Below are 15099 nucleotides of genomic sequence, written 5' to 3'. Positions count from 1 at the left end.
AATAAATCTTCCTTTTTATCTTTTGTCTCATGGACAATGTTTTGAAGAATTCGTTTGATTTCCCGATAACTTCTTCAACGTAATTTAATAAATATGAAATTTCCGTGCAAAACGGACGAGGGCTATTTACAAGTATCGAGATTGGGAAGCATAGAGCACAATGGCGAAGCACTAAAAGACACGAAATTAAATGTTGTTGGATTCTATGTCTATGTTACTACGTACTCGAAATGAGAGAATCGAATGCTATTGCCTGTCGTTACGTCGATTAAAGCAATTATCCGAAAAGGTCGAATCTGCGTGGCCATGCGAGCTCTCGGCGATCGATCGAATGGAGAACCGGTTAATCGATGCTCCGCTCGTGTTTGGACTCGAATCAACGTGGCCTTGAGTTAACTCAGCTCGTAGGTGTATCGCGATCGATTGATTTCGAGGAACTTCGTAATGCGAAACTTATTTGTTTAAATCGCGAGCATATGCGGCAACTAACATGGGAAAGCGTGGCTAATGTACAGAGGATTGATCGATAACGAGACTTGGCGATTCTTCGAGATGATTGAGACAACTTGTCGATTCAAACGATTATTATATGTATATATATATAATTGCTGATGCAAACACTATTGCTATTATTTATGTCTAAAATTTTTAATTGCAAAATTTAGATAAAAGTATCGAATGTGTTATGATAACATGATCCAAAGATCTCTTCGTAGGAAAAAATTTATTTATTTTTTAACTATGTTCTGCCTGAATATCCTAACAACAACTTGAATTTCAGTAACAATAGTACAACAGCCAATAAATTTTCTTAAAAGTAAAATCTAATTTTTTTAACGAATTTCTTCTCAAATTAATAATATCATTAAATAATAGAATAAATACTCTCTCGTGATTTAATAATTTTAAATATATTACGCGATTACTGTTTGTTCCGTGCAAATATATATATATATAGTTGGAAAATAAGATATATCTTAAAACTGGTGATTTAGACATTTCAGTCTGAAGTACACTTGAAGCTCTCCAAATCCTGGCCGCAGACTAGAGAAGCTTAATAGGATTGTTTCCTTCATTTCGTGAATTACACACAGCCTACACTGAAAGCTTTTTCCTGCTTATATGTAATCGCGAACGTTGATACCACCAATGTAATCTCGTACCACGTGTACGTTTTTTAAACTATTTTCTGCGCTGATTCATTCAATTGATTCAGTCAAAAGAACGCATGCTCGGTGACCGCATGCGCCTAATTGGAATTTATTATGCGAACGTAATTTACATGGCTGTGATTATACTATCGATCATGAATTTTTATAGGTAGTAATTTTAGAAAGTCTCGTCGAATCGGTGTATTAGCACACGCGAACTGATCCTTTTTTGGGAAAAAAATCGTTCCAAAAAGAAATTTCGACCGAAATAAATTTTAAGATAAATATAAGGTGTGCACGCATACGAGATCATTTTTCAAAGTTTAAATTTGATGGATCAATATTTATCGACGATAATTATACGAATTAAGTTAATTCTGTAACAATTATAATATTTTACCAACAATCCTGTGCCAGATAAAATATCATTATATCTCAAATTTGAATAAGTTTGAAATGAAACGAAATTGCACAAGTATCTACTATTACTATTACTAAGCTATTCGAAAAGTTAAAATTTCATTTGGAGAAACAACACTCTATGTACCTGATATTCTCGTTTAATTCGAACAGAATAAAATGAAAAATCTTTTATAACTGAAGATCGCGACAAATGAATTCATGCGTATGCTTTTTCAAAAACAAAAAAGTAAAAAGAAAAGTGATCGGATTTCCTGTAATAATATAGAAACGATTTTGGCGCACACAGGCGAAAATGAGCCACTTTACACCTAAAATTGTTTTGTGCGTGGAATAATCGATTCAGTAAGTGACGTTGCAATAAAATGTACGACCGGTCGGAATAGTTTGGCACTTTTCCACTTAGACGCCGCCTATTACTCAGTGGAATAAATACATTATTGGAGAGTGTCGGTTTTGGCAACGAAAGAAAAGAAAATAGAAGAGAAACTCTGTTCTCGGCAAATAGACGAATAATTGATTGATGGAGGAATCATATTTCTAACATCTGTTATATTTCCATCGACAATATATATAATATTTTCATGAAGATCGCCACGAAATTTAGAGAAATTTAGAGGAATAAAATGAAATTAGTTACTATTTTTGTTTAACGAATTGAATTGTAGTCGTATAAGTTAGATTACTGTTATTTTTTGTAAAAAGGTGAAAGGTAAAAGATACAATAAGATAACAAAAACATGTCTTAAAGAAAATTCGTAAATGAAATATAACTTACTATTTTTTTAAATTGTGAAACTGAACGAATGATAATATTTTTAGTAGATGAAAAACGTAATTAATTCAAATAATAACAAATGATTTGATTTACATCGTTATAAATCAACATATATGTTAATGTAATATTATCGATATATTCTTTGCTTTATTTCATTATTCTTTTAAAAACAGACAATATATTTATTGATATCTCCTCATTGCTATATTATGCAGTTTCAGTAAGATAAGAATTCATAAAAAATTCATAGTTACTATTTCGTGGAAAACATTAAACAAGATACATATTTATTACTAAAATAATAGTTTTCGAGATGATAATCATGATAATGATGGTATAACTTATGTTTTACCGATTACTTAGTATTTTCAAAGTATCTAGCTTTTTACATCTGTAAAATTTCGATTCTTTTCGCGTCAAAACTCAAAATATTTAATTTTCTATTATAAAAATATTAAACTTTATTTATCCTGTAACAATCAAATATTCGTATAAAGTATTTAATTATAATTCATTAAAGAATTTGCCTTACAGAAGATTTTTTTTTTTTTTTTTTTTTTAGTTTATGAAATCGTGTTCAAAGGATTCTTCAAGTAAAAACCTCGATTTTTCTTTGCTAAAAATCATTATTCAAAGTGATACCTGTTGGTTCACTTGTGACTATGCACTTCTGTTAATTGACGATAATGCAACAGGTAAAAATCCGTAGTAAAAGAGAAATAACAAAAGAATTTTTTTTCATCGTCAAATATTCGCCTCGTCTATTTTTCGCGCAAAAACATTCTTTCGCGTAACGCGACATAACAAAAAAAAAAAAACTAAAAAAAAAAAAAAAAGAACTTCTATCAATTCTATCAACAACGTAACAAGCGAATTTGGTGAACGGATTTCAAAATTAATACAGGAGTAGATAAATTTTGCACACACCGGTGCACCATTGTTATTGTTCGATAAGGGAGCCTGCAGTGGCGTTTATCAGAACAAGCTTTGAATTTATCGAATATCAGAGAGAATGCAGAGACCGTGAACAGACTCTGTTTGATTTTACAGGATTTTCTTCAAAGTCAACGAGAAAGACCGGTACTGGTACAACTGTACATTGTTCCACGATATCGTGTCGTACGTTCTTCACTTTATTATTTACCTTTACCATATTTCAACTCTTCTCCATCGGGACAAACTTCGTCGAAGGAAGTTCGAAAATCGAGTTTTTCGAGGAATAACGCTTCGTTCTCGCGCCCAATAAGAACCGATCACGTATAAGAAAATAAATAACCGTTTCTCGGCTGTTTGCGTTTCCTCGATTCTTTGTTTAGGATCCGCTTCCAAATGGGGAAGCGTGAAACGACGATTCTACTACTTGGCGGGCAGGAGCCAACGAACCAGAACAAACACACGAGGAATTGGATAAAAGTGTCGTCTCGGTATATTCCTCTTATTTAAATTGTATGGTATTAACTCGGGCGCGGGTGAAATTTCGTTTAAAATGAAAATTTTATTGTTTAGTTTCATACTTGTATGTACAACGAAACACAATTTCTTTTCTTTTTTTTTTTTTATATCTTGATCGTTATTTCAATTACCGTTCAAAGAACTTTTCAATTAGATTAATAAATGGTTTAATTGAACAAAGTAATAAAAATATTTGTAAAATTGTGAATCTATATTAAGCTTACAATTTTGTTTCCCACATATCGTACTTTTTGTTCGTAATAACCTAGTCCGCGTTTATATAAATCATATATGCGATACACTATCATTATGGTCGTATTACCTGCAAGATTATCTACAAAAAGCAGCTCGTTTACGAACAAGCTCCAGGCAAAGGATTAAGTAATTTAACCTTTAACTTTAACGAAGAGTGTCGCAAGATAGAAATTTTGCATTCTCAAAATAAAGAAATATTTGAGGAAGAATTCGAATTAAGTTTAATTCAGAATTTTCCGTGTAAAAATTTAAAATCTATTCTTCTTAAATAATAGAATTTCCTTCTGGATCCTATTGATTTATAAAATTAATTCGCTAATACTTTTGTTTCTAATCTTATTTTTAAACGATCGTGCACATTTTACATATTTTTCTGGCATCTACTAATCACTTTTATTGTCTAGACGAAGATTGCATCGCACTGATCGAGTCTAAGTCTCAGTTCGAGTGGATCGGTCGTTCCTAACACCCGTTGGGAGAGAAAATCTTGATGGAGGAGCGCTCGAACGTGTTTGTTGAGAAAATCTCATTACTACCGAGTCACTGAACTTCACACACTTAGGTTTTCCCAGACGTGGAAAAACCCAACTCTTGCCCCGGTGATGGAGGAAAATATCGGAAGGAAAACGAAATTGTTTCGTCGTGCATTTGTTGCTCGTAACCTTGCCGAGTGAAAGGGTAACTTGCTTCATCCTTTTTCGAAGCGAATAAGGGTGTAGATACGCTTGAGACTAACACTTTCCGAATTATTTTCACGACTTGTTTCTGCGTTAGTAGACACTGCGTTCGAGAGTGACAATTATTCTAAAAACAGTCACTCTCGAGAGCGATTTATGTTTTACTTTCACGTCTAATTCTCGTATCCTGAGAATGAATGAAAATAGAATATGAATACAATTATTGGTGAAAATATTTTTTTAAACAGAATACGTTACGTTGAAAATAATTCATCCTGGTAAAATTAATACTGGAAAGTATTAATAAAATAATTTTCGAGATACAAAATTATATTCTCGAGGATTTCTCTCTCAAATTCTAACGTTCACTTAACGTTAATTTCGCGTTTCTCTTCGATTCATTGAACTCTGAACTTATTCGCGTGATAGGGCTGAACTTTCATAGATCGTGCTACTATATTTCAAATCGCCGAAGGGACCCGTTATTTATTTAACAGACCTTGAATAGGTATGTAGAGATTCGCGACAAATTTGGAAAATTCGTTCAGGAATGTATCCAGATTTCTGAAGCCTGATCGATTAAATTGTTAAGATAGTAGGTATATGTATGTTTGCACGTTTCGTTTACCTATACTTGAATGGAATTCTATCAACGTTCGGTTATCTGTAAATTACATCAGAAGGAAATGTGTTTAACGTGACACGAATGTCAATAATTGATTAATTTTATCTTAATATATAACTCACGATCGATACTATTAATGAAAATTATTAAATAATCTTACTATCTATCTAATGGCTGTGTTTGATAATCGGCTAATTATTAATTTTAATGATCTATAAAAGTATTTTTAAAACGAACTTGAAAAATTTTAAATATTTAAAAAAAAAATAAATATTGCATTTATAAAATATATGTGAAAAAGAAATTTATTATTTAACCAAAAGAATTGCTAATTTTCAGTACAATCTTGATTTCTTATTAATAAATTCGTCAAATATGAAGAATTTTATTATTATATCCATGATCGAAACATCAAAAATCTTTAATTCAAAATTCCAAAAAACAGGACAATAATTGGATACATTTTTATTTAATTTCCTAAAGAATTTTCAAATTTTCTACGAATCAAAAAATACGAATATACAAAACAAATATACGAAATCCATGATAACTAAAAATAACTACATTTTCAAACGTAATTTTCTCGATAATCATTATAATAAATACAATGAATTAAGAAAATATAAAGATGATTATATAAGAAGTTCATGTTTCATTTAATTTTTTTCAATCGTTACGTGTCGTATTATGCGTAATAATTTTCCATGCGAAACGCGAAACAAGGATCTCGTTGAGAGGAAAAATAACGAAGAAATAATAAAAATAAGTAACATAATACAGCATATGCACAAAACAACCTGATCATCCAACTTCTCCACTTCCTGTCGATTGACTTGATATTACTAAAGCGTGCACGTTATCGCAATAAATGATCTAACAAAACTGAGAACAGCATATATTTTTCTATTTATTGCCATAAAACCGAGCGCCGTTTTCTCGAGAAAGCTCTGCTTAAATGAATTTTAAAATTTCGAAATGAAGAAATGCATTTATTCTATCTTCTCACGACCGAGAGTTTCTAAACTGAACTGAGCTTTATGCATTAAATAAATTATTTTTATTATTCTATAAATGTATTTTTTTTTTCGTAATTCTGTTGTACAAATATATATTCCATCATGAAAGTTATTATACATAATATATATACTCCTATGATATTGCTTATCAAGATGTGAAACGTTAATAAGAAGATGAGAAAAATAAATTATATCATTAATAAATTATAAAAACTTTCAAAAATTATTATTCTATTTAGAATTCTAAAACAAAGAATCGATATATTTAATACTGTATTAAAAAATCTTACAACTAGAAATAAATGTTTAAATTCATTATATTTTTTTTTCTTTTTTAATTTATGTATGATTAAATTGTATAATAAATTTCATTTCAGGATCTACAGTTTACGAAATATATATCTATACATCAATTTCTTGTAATTAAAAAGAAAGGAACATGAATCAAATGAATAAAATATTGAAATCTATCCCAAATATATTTTGCACAATGGAGCTATTTAGATGGAAATTTCCGATGAAGAAATATCTGTATCCGATTCGTTGGAAATAAAAAAACCTTATTACTTGAAATTTCGCACATGTCAAAGTAAATTTCCTACCATCAATTTAATATTTCATTCATAATTTAATTATTTTAGAATAAGAAAAATATACGTGTAAAAAAATTTGCTAGGAAAAATAAAACGAATTAAATTAATCCTAACAAAGTTTACTATCAATAATATCTTATTATAATTATAATATTTCTGGATATATTTTATGTTAAAAAAATAATTCCAGTAAAATATAAATTATAAAAAGTCCAATGAAATCTCATCATACCCTCCTTAATTAAAATGTTCACATCTGAAATTTCTTCTATTTTTCAAGATATATTTTAAATCATTCTAAATTCTACGTATCCTTTTACTGTTAAAATTAGAAAATTCTATTTTACTTATAAAAACTTTTCGCAAATATAACGTTTCTTCTAAGATATTTTATAGAAGATAGAAGAAAGGCAAAAATTTTAAAAAGAGAGAGAGAAACGCTCGAACGAGAAAAAGAAAAATCAAGAACTACAAAATAAAGATATTTTTCTCTTGTTCAACGAGGAATAAAAAGAAAGGAAGAAAGAAAAAAAGAAAACGCGAATGACGTCGATCGTGTCGCTCATAAATAAATTGTAAATGTATGAACAGATTTCGTGCTCGAGTAGCCAAACGAAATGTATGGCGCATCGTTACGAGTCAGTCCGTGCCGAGAATTTTCATTTCATTCAACCAGGAACATCCCCTTTTCGGCTCATTGCCGCCTATCTCTTTTCCCTATGGCACGCAACATCGAGCTTTCTCTAATAGAGCTCTTAAGCCTCGAAACTTGACTTTATCGATATCAATGGCGTGACGAGGTGTACATAGTAAACGTGAGCCAACCTTAACGCGGTGCATGGATAAAATGATGAGGAAAAAATGAAAGGATCGAATCGTTCGTAATTCGAGAGATCTATTGGCCTTCGTTTCACAGAGAGATTCGTAACGAGCTTAAGCACGATATATAAAAAAATTGTATATACTTATAGAATGAATTAATATATATAATTTTTCATTTTTACGTATTTATATTTCTATTTAATCGAAAAATATATATTAATTATAATATATATTTTAATCAAATTATTTATATATTTATGCTTGTAAATATTATATTTAAATATTTCAAATTTATCAATTTAATTGAGTTATTTAAACATTTTAATATCTATTTTAATTTTTTTACAGAAATATAATCATATTGAGAAGCATAAATAAATAAATAATTAAATGTAAATTTAAATATTCAACCTTCACAATTTGGAATATTTTAATAAATAAATAAATGTTCAATGGCAATAATAAGTCTTGCTCAATAAGTCAAGAAAAGAATGATCTTTCATAAGTGCAACGTTTAAGAAGCAACTATTTATCGTAAAATACGAGTTGATTAATCAATTAAAAGGTTAAACGAACATTGCGTTGTCGAGACACTTAAAGTTCTTCTGAGTCATTATATCAACATCAATAATGTTAATATTTCATGTCAACGTTGCAAAACACGAAATATTATAACAATTAAAAAAAGAACACAAAATAATACAGCAATTAAAAATCTTTTGAAAATTCTCTTTATCTGAAACAACGATAAAATTCAAATTTTACAACAAATTTTAAATAATAAAATAAATAAAAAAATAAACATATTCTTTAAAATCGAATAGAAACATTCGAACAAAAAAATTTAGATTAAATACGATATTCCAGTCTAATAAGGAGAATACATTTTTTTGAATTATTTTTTGTTGTAATCTCCATAGTTAAGAAGATATATTCGACCAATAACGTAAATCCTCAGAACAATTATTAAAATTAAAAATATCATTAAAATATGTTTCCCGTTGTTGGATTAAAAGTTCTTAATTGCAAGCTTCGTTAACCAGAATCTATAGCATCGAATGCTTGAATTGCACTCTGGAGAATTTTATTGTTAGAATACGAATATCTTCACGCTCACAGATCGATTTTATTATGATTTCGTTATTGGTCAGACTTTTCGCATTTTTCTATTTTTTTATGGCGCGACGAAAGTCGCGACAATCATAAATTTAGTCAAAGATTAAACAATTTTGAATAATGGTGAAAGACTCCTGCATATCAAAAGAAATATATAATTCTTTTTTCACAAAACAACAAAACATTGATACATTTCTAATAAAATAGAAAGCTCATCTTTATAAGCTTTATTAAATGAAAACATTCTCGATATTCTACGATTGAGATGAATAATTTTCAGAATCTTGTTTTTTTCATGACAATATCGTGAAGCTAAATCGAGAAAACAATGAAAAATAGCAATTAATTTCTTGTGAATTTTAAATACTTTTGAATACATTCAATTTTTATGAAAAATTATTTTTTCTTAAATTAATTTAAAATCTATTAATCCGATAATAATACAATATTAAAAATCTCCAAAAATAACTTTACTATCTATTCTAATTCTCAAAAAACATTTTAAGAAATTTTTACGATAAATTTTTATCATTAGGAATGTCTATTTATTCCAATCCTCTCTGTTTTTTTCCACAGTAATTAAAATTTACTAGAACATATGTTTTTCGCGCAAAATTATATTTCAAAACTATTATATTCAAAACTAGAATTATCTTATATTTCTATAGAACTATACTATACTATACTATACTATAACGTATTTTATTTGAATTAAAAATTAATATTCGATATTCTATATAATTATATATTTTCTCATATAAATCATAGTTAACATGAATATTTATCTCATATCATATACCGGCAAATGTAAAAATAAATATATTAATTACTTACCACCGTTTTTCCCATCTTCCTTTGCTTCATCTCCAACCGGCTGGACACTTTCCTTGCTCGTGTTGCACCCCATTTTCACTTATTTGTTCCTATATTTCTATCCTCCAATCACAAACGCTGTTACTTGAAACACTTATCGTATAATGCGCGATTACGATCGGCTAAGTGCTCTTCTCGTTAACATTGAGTCAACATCAAATTCAGATTATAAGAAAACTATTCGTGTGCACTAAAAGAATTATTGATACCTCGACAAGGACGAATTGAAAAGATCACAGTACAATATTTTCAAAATGTTCGTTTTTCTTCTCGCTAGAGGTTAACGACACGTCGTAGTACCGGTATTTCGTTGGAACGAAAATACAATGATTCTTTGTGATTGGTCAAACTGGACGTATCGTAAATTTGATCGCAATTCCTTCTGTTCGTGAATTTAACAACCGGTTAAGAAAAATATATATGTATATATGTATATACTATATATTAAAACACTGTACAAAAGCTACTGCCGGTGAACACTAAACGCTATTCTACGAATATATCACGAACACAATTCCCGTCGGCGTCACGAGGCGTACTGACTACTGACACTGCCGACGACCCTGCCCTTGCGTCGCGAGTCGCGACTACGCGAGTCGATATAAACATTCTTTCGCGGTTCTATATACGTACATATATATAATTGTATACGTGCGAAACCTATAATAATGTATACATCTATTACGCATTTTACATAAATTTAATTTTAGATAGATAAAAATTAATTGAAATTTGATTTTAAATTCTTACAAAATTTTTTTAAATTCCCACAAAAAGTGTATCGTTTTCATCGTACGCATCATCGGTCAACTTCGCGCCACTCCCAATTTTCATGTAATATCCAAGAAGAAAATAAGAATTTTCGTAAGATTCTATCGATTTCATAAACGGATACTTCACTTGGTTACTTTGTTGTATTGAATCGACAAAATCGGTGGCAGACAGGCGCCAACAATTCTCGTGATTTTCCTGTTTTGTGGAACGAATATCGATTTTGTAGTTTTGATAATCCTTCACGATTTACCGCCGTTGGTGATTCATATTTCACAGACATGGCTTGCACATTTGTTTGCGTTTCACAGTTGCGTGACTCGTGCTGAGAACTGACAAATAGCTTTCGGTATTTTTAATGCTCCTTTGGCATATACAATTTTTTAAATACAAAAAATATTAACAATAAGAAATAATAGTGATTTTTTTAAATATTTTTGAATATATAATAAAAATTGTATTTTATGTTTTTAAATGTACAAAATATATATTTAATATTGTAAACTATATATATATTTTTCTAATATATATTTCTAATATTGTAAACTAAAATATATAAAGCAGTAAAAAAAAAAATGAGACGAATTTAATTATTTTATTTTTAACTTTACTGAAGAATTTAATAATAAAAATAGACAAGGTAATGAATTTTCCATAAATATTAAAATATTAAAAAATATTGATAACTATGATTGCTAATAATAAAAACCATAATTTAATCTTTTCAAAATTTTTTGAAACAACTCAAAGGATATTTAAAGTAATAATTTAAAATATATACAATTTTATTAAAAAAGAAAAAAAATGTGCAATAATAGGTTAAAATCATATATTCTATATTCTTATCTTTTTATTTATATTTTTAATTCATTTTATATTCTTCAATTTTTAATTTTATAATATGATAATTAAAAAATAAAATAAAATAAAATAAAATGGAAACATGTACATTTCACATGTCAGAAGTGCTCCATTTATAAGCTTCTTCTTGGCGAGCTACTTTTGCATTTTGCGCTTCAAACCATCGTTTTTCATATCCATTACTTCTATCAACTCCATCCCATCTATGACCAGGTTTAATACCAAAACGATTTGGCATGAATGATCCTTCATATTTTGGTGGATCTAAAAATATATAATTATATATCAATTTAACATTTATTAGAATTAAACTTAAGAAATCCACAATATTTTACTTGGTTTTCTCTTTCCTTCTTTTATCTGTTTTTGTTTGATATATTCTAACATAGGATCTCCTTCTCTTTCTTGTTCTCTAAGTATTTTATCCAAATCAGCATCATCTGCATATCTTGCTAAAGGTTTACTCATTTCGTAAAGATCATCTTTCAATTTTTCTTCGTGATCTTCAACTTGTTTTAAACTGATATAAAATAAACGTTTCTTACAAATTTTGAAAAAATAGAAAATAATTTTTTTTGAATTCTATATAACTTACCCTTTCCCCCATTTAGCATATTTTTCATCTAATTCCTGTTGCTGTTTTTGTCTTTCGCGTTCTTCTTGTGCTTCTACTTCTAAGTTTCGTTTTTTACCTGTTTTAGTGTCACGTATAACTACTGCTTGACCAACTCCTGTAACTTCTTTACTAAGCTGAAAAAAATACAATTTTGTAAATTTTTATAATATATAAGAAATAATATATAGTAGAATATAAAATTTGCTTAAATACTTTGCTAAAATGTTCAGCTTCCCGCTTTTTATATGCTTCTGTTTCTTCTCGCAATGCTTTAGCATCTTGTAGTCCTGCTTTTTTTCCATCTAATGTTTTCTTCATTTGTTTGTTACTATCTTCTTCTTCAATATTTTTATATTTTGATTTGTTTTCTTCAAATATTCTAGAATACAAATGTTCATCATTTTTATATCTCTTCAAAATTTTCATTTATTGCAAAAAATATGTTAGATTATTGATTATTAATCGAAATTTTTAATTAATTAAAAAAAAAAAAAGAAAATACAAACGAAACTAAAAATAATATTTAGAAAAAATAATAAGAGAATTTAAATATTAAAGAAATATTAATATTGGATTAATATTGAAATAATATTTTTTGTGCATAATATTTTAAATCATAATCATACCTATTTGATTTAGATTTATAAAAATCTCTATCATTTCTTCTAAATCTATTCGGACTTATACTGTTTCTGTTTCTTTTTTGAGGTGGATTCATATCTGAATCATAATATCTCTTATCTGATTTAAAATTTTTATAAGAATGTTTATACATTCTACTTGTTTCTGTTTTTTCATCTCTGTATCTATGCCATTTTGATTCATAATTTCTATTTTTATTTTTATCATTCACATAAATGTTTTCATTGCTTTCATATTTTCTTTTAGATGAATTAAATTCAGAATTATCTCTTGTTTTATGCTTATGCTTTTTACTTTTTCTTGGCGGACTTAGATCTGAATCAGAATCTTTTTTATTCTTCCTAGGAAGACTCATATCTGAATCAGAATCATTATTCTTTCTAGGACTATCTGAATTAGAATTTCTTCTACTTTTTCTAAAAGGACTCATTTCTGAATCACTTTTATGTATTATATTTTTCTCAGATTTATATTTTTTACTCTTTCTTGGTGAATTTATATCTGAATTATAATTTTTAATTCTTCTAGGTGGACTAAGATCAGAATCATCTGATATTTTCTCTTTTCTTTTTGTCTTTTTTTTAATTTTATGAGATGGAACATCTGTTTCTTGATTGCTATTATCATCACTATTATTTTGTGGAGATTTACATTTAGAATTAATATGACTTCTAGATTTTATTCTAGGTGGACTTAAATCACTATCTTCATCCTTTTGTGTTTTTTTATTTCTCTCATCTTTGGAACTTTTTGATATTCTTGGAGGAGATAAATCATCATTTGAATATTTCTGTTGTATCTTTGATGGACTTAGATCATCATCAAAAATTTTCTTAACTTGTTTAGATTGTTTGTTGTCTTTTGCCACACTAGTGATGGTTAAATCACCACTTTCATCATTAGCTATAATTTTCCATCTTCTTTTATCACTAAAATCAACTGGTCCATGTTCATCCACTACACCGGCTATTTGAGGTGCATCTTCTGCATTGATGAAAATATCAAATTCATTCTCTTCAATTGGTCTTATATTCTTCAAGTCTATGTCATCATCAATGATTTTTACTCTGGAAAACACATCTCAAAATTTGTGGAAAGAAATAAATATAATTTTTAAAAATACTTTATATTGGTTTGAAAACCAAAATTGAAATTCCTTTTTGCATTAAATATATCTTCCATATTAATATAATAAGGAATATATTAAGGAAATAATAACGAATAAAATACATTTTCTTTTTACTATTTATCACATAAATTTTCTAAATATTATATAATATTCAAAATGTTTCAATTTAAATATCCAGGAAAACGTGTAAAACAACTACTATAACCTAAAACACAAGGATTTACTGTTGAAACTGTCACACAAATTATAATATTTACAATTTAAAACTTACGTTTTTGCTCCCAATTTCATTTTTTTCTTTTTCTTTTTTTTCTTATCATCGCCATCTCCTGAAGACAAGTATTTTTTCAAATATTCTTTTTGGTCAATAAGTTTCTTCTCCATTACTAAAGCATATGTTAGCGCGATTGATGTTAGATATTATAATTTTACTATATTCTTTAATATTAATTATATGAGAATATTAAGAACAATGTAAAAATATTAAAAAATGTAACAAATATCGAGAATACAACTATAATCAATCAATTACAGCTATAAACTATGAAACTAATGGCGAATAACAAAATGACGACTGAGCGATTGCGCGGTAATCAATAGAGCGATTGCATAGATTTGTCAAAAAAAGCGGTAAATCTAATGATGTCTTTCTTTAAATTTTTATTTTTATAATGTAATATATCTTATATTTATTATTAATTTAACATTAATTAATGATGAAATGTAATTTTTACAATAAATGTAAATTTGAGCTATAAGTAATTTTTTTCTAGATAGGATACAATAGAATAAGAATTGTGAATTAGCGCCATCTCTTGAATATTTTTAAAAGAATCTTTTCAAAGTACTCAAGAGATGGCACTGATATTCAATTCTAATTCTATCTTATCTTATTTTTAAAGAAATTTCTCTAATACTCAAGAGATGGCGATAATAGTCAATTCCTATCCTATCTCTATCTTTTTTTTCTTATTTACTATCCTTTTTTTTATGTTTCATTTGGGGCACTCTAGAGATGGCGCTGATTTCACAAGTTGTAACTTATCTCTGTCCTTCTTCCATTATTTATTCTCCTTGTCTATATTACTAACGTGACTACAGGCATCAATTGAGCATATTTTTATTTTTTCTTTTTTAAAATTATAATCTATATTAATTTTTAATTTAAAAAATATATATTATATTCTCGATTTTAGAATATATTTCTAAAATAACGACTTTGCAAACATAATATTTTTTGATATATATAATATATATGATTTCAATATTTGACACTGATCGATAATAGTAGTAGAATTTAAA

The 15099-nt window shown here is 27.8% G+C and overlaps 2 protein-coding genes across 2 annotated transcripts in view; both read right to left on the bottom strand.

The window, feature by feature from the left end:
• igl (IQ calmodulin-binding domain containing protein igloo) overlaps positions 1-10825 on the bottom strand; it is a 94326-nt gene extending 83501 nt beyond the window's left edge. The window contains exon 1 of the mRNA XM_012492323.3: positions 9740-10825. Coding sequence (XP_012347777.1) covers positions 9740-9812 — 73 coding nt within the window. The 5' untranslated portion in view covers positions 9813-10825. The remainder of the gene's footprint in view (positions 1-9739) is intronic.
• Positions 10826-11379: 554 nt separating this feature from the next.
• On the bottom strand, positions 11380-14400 carry LOC100872025 (uncharacterized). The gene is made up of 6 exons (XM_003697724.4): positions 14069-14400; positions 12653-13735; positions 12240-12405; positions 12006-12160; positions 11746-11930; positions 11380-11674 (listed from the first exon to the last, which is right to left on the bottom strand). Exons 1-6 carry the CDS (start codon positions 14179-14181, stop codon positions 11502-11504), a joined length of 1875 nt encoding a protein of 624 aa, XP_003697772.2. The 5' UTR covers positions 14182-14400; the 3' UTR covers positions 11380-11501.
• Positions 14401-15099: the final 699 nt, after the last annotated feature.

This window comes from Apis florea, unplaced genomic scaffold, assembly GCF_048593485.1.
Source record: "Apis florea isolate Af1SG1 unplaced genomic scaffold, ASM4859348v1 contig_3747_pilon, whole genome shotgun sequence".
Taxonomy (NCBI): Eukaryota; Metazoa; Arthropoda; class Insecta; order Hymenoptera; family Apidae; genus Apis; species Apis florea.
The sequence above is the reverse complement of the archived record's forward strand: the minus strand, read 5'-3'. Positions and strand labels throughout refer to the sequence as shown.